This window comes from Nothoprocta perdicaria, unplaced genomic scaffold, assembly GCF_003342845.1.
Source record: "Nothoprocta perdicaria isolate Ctin4 unplaced genomic scaffold, notPer1 scaffold_9, whole genome shotgun sequence".
Taxonomy (NCBI): Eukaryota; Metazoa; Chordata; class Aves; order Tinamiformes; family Tinamidae; genus Nothoprocta; species Nothoprocta perdicaria.
Window position 1 is genome coordinate 5,842,326 of NW_020456198.1, and position 1,798 is coordinate 5,844,123.

Below are 1,798 nucleotides of genomic sequence, written 5' to 3' on the forward strand. Positions count from 1 at the left end.
GGCGCGCGCGCAGCAGCCGCGCGAAGGCCTCGGCGCGCCGCGCGCGCAGCGACAGCCCCGCCGCCGTCTCCTGGCAACCGCCCAGCGGCACCACGGCCGGGCCCGACACCGCCGCCACGCGAGCCATGACGTCAGCGGGCACCTGCGGGGGAACACCCCTGAGGGACACACCCCCTCGAGGCCCCGCCCCTTCGTGCACACGCCCCCTTGAGGCTCCGCCCACGGAGGCGCAGGCCCCGCCCCCCGCGGCCCTACCTGCCCCGCGCCGAAGGCGGCGCGCAGCGCGGCGCGCGGCGCCAGGAAGTCGCGGTGCCGGAGCTGCCGCGCGCCGCTCTCCTTCACCCAGAGCGCCGCCGCCGGCCGGCCCAGCGCCTCGTTGAGGGCCCGCAGCGTCGCCGCCACGCGCGGCCGCTGCTCGCCCGCCTCCATGCGCTCCCCCGCCGCCGCTTCCGCCGTCCGCGCGCTGCCGTGACGTCACGCCCGCCCTTCGTGGGCGGGGCCTGTCGGGGCGGCCGCCATCTTGGGCGCGGGCGGGCGGGGCGGCCATCTTGGCGGTTAACGGTCGCGGCGCCGCCGTGCTGGGCGCGGCGGCCATGTTGGCGGTTAACGGTGGCGGCGGCGCCGCGTGCTCCGTGCACTGCCCACAGCCAAGAGGTGATCTGAGACCCGCTGCTCGCACCAGACCAACTGCTGACTGTCCGCAGGGCGGGAGCGGCGCCACGGGGCGCCCGCCTGCCCGCTCACGGAGCCGCCGAAAAAGCTTTGGACAGACACGACATTCCCGCCGGCTCCACGGCTGCCCGCTCGGCGGGAGTGATCGTGTCATTCCAAAGCCGTCTCCTCGGGAGCGGGCCGCGGCGGGCGGGCGCGGGGGCGGCGGCGCGGGTAACGGAATCCCAGGGCAGCTGGGCGCAGCGGGGACAGCTGCTTTTGGGATTCCGTTGCCCGCGCGGGCGCCAGGGCTGCCCCGCGGGCGCTCGCGGCCGGGGTGGTGCCGCTCTCCCCGCTCAGCTCCGTCGCCGCGGGCTGGGCGCCAAGGGGAGGGTGGTGCCCAAAGGAAGCGGCGCCTGCAGGGCCGCGGCGGCTCCCTGGAACGGCAGCGGCCCCGGTGGAGGAGACCAGCACGGTACCCACCGGCCCGGTGCAGGCTCCAGCTGCGCTCAGCTCCGCCAGCTGCCGATGGGGAAGTGAAACCGGCCTCTCCCGGCGCTGGGCTGGATCCGCACGGGATCCCACTGGTGCCCGTGCTCTCCACGGGGCATGAACGGCTCCGGTTACCAGCACTGGAGGCCTTCCCATGGCCTGCGCCACACTGGGGATCGCTCCGGGCTGGCCGCGGGGAAGGGGATGCGGGAGCTCAGCAACCTCGCGCCCCCCAATCCCCACGGGAGTGGAGCCTTCCGGGGGCCAGCAGGAATGTGGAGCTGTGCTGTGAGGCACAACGGGACAACCCCGCCGTGCCCTGGGATGCTGGCTGTGCCGTGGGGTGCAGGCCGTGCGCGGCGGGCAGGGAGCAGGGCGGGAAGCCGAGCAGAGCGGATGCGGCCATCCCCATCGCACGCACAGGGCGGCCCCGTCCCCAGCAGGAGCCAGCGGCTCCCTGCACCCAAGGACGGGGCTGCCGCCAAGGACCCCGGCACGGCGGCAGGACACGGGGCGCCCCACGGCAGCGTGGCCCCCACGGGTGTCGCTGCAGCCGCGCGGTGTGGCTGCCCGGCCCGTCCCGGCCCCCGGGCGGCGCTGGCTGCCGCCTGCCCCGGGCGGCGCGGGCACGTGGCAGAGCGCGCCGGGCAGCGCC

The 1,798-nt window shown here is 77.0% G+C and overlaps 2 protein-coding genes across 2 annotated transcripts in view; one reads left to right on the plus strand and one right to left on the minus strand.

Annotated features, from left to right (window-relative positions):
* The window catches only part of DALRD3 (DALR anticodon binding domain containing 3), a 4,310-nt gene extending 3,881 nt beyond the window's left edge, over positions 1-429 (minus strand). The window contains exons 1-2 of the mRNA XM_026052612.1: positions 256-429; positions 12-142 (exon numbers count right to left, since the gene is read on the minus strand). Coding sequence (XP_025908397.1) covers positions 12-142; positions 256-429 — 305 coding nt within the window. The remainder of the gene's footprint in view (positions 1-11; positions 143-255) is intronic.
* An 831-nt stretch (positions 430-1,260) lies between these two features.
* Positions 1,261-1,798, plus strand: part of NDUFAF3 (NADH:ubiquinone oxidoreductase complex assembly factor 3) — a 2,642-nt gene continuing 2,104 nt past the window's right edge. Inside the window, exon 1 of the mRNA XM_026052613.1 lies at positions 1,261-1,418. Within this exon, the coding sequence (XP_025908398.1) occupies positions 1,261-1,418 (158 nt within the window). The remainder of the gene's footprint in view (positions 1,419-1,798) is intronic.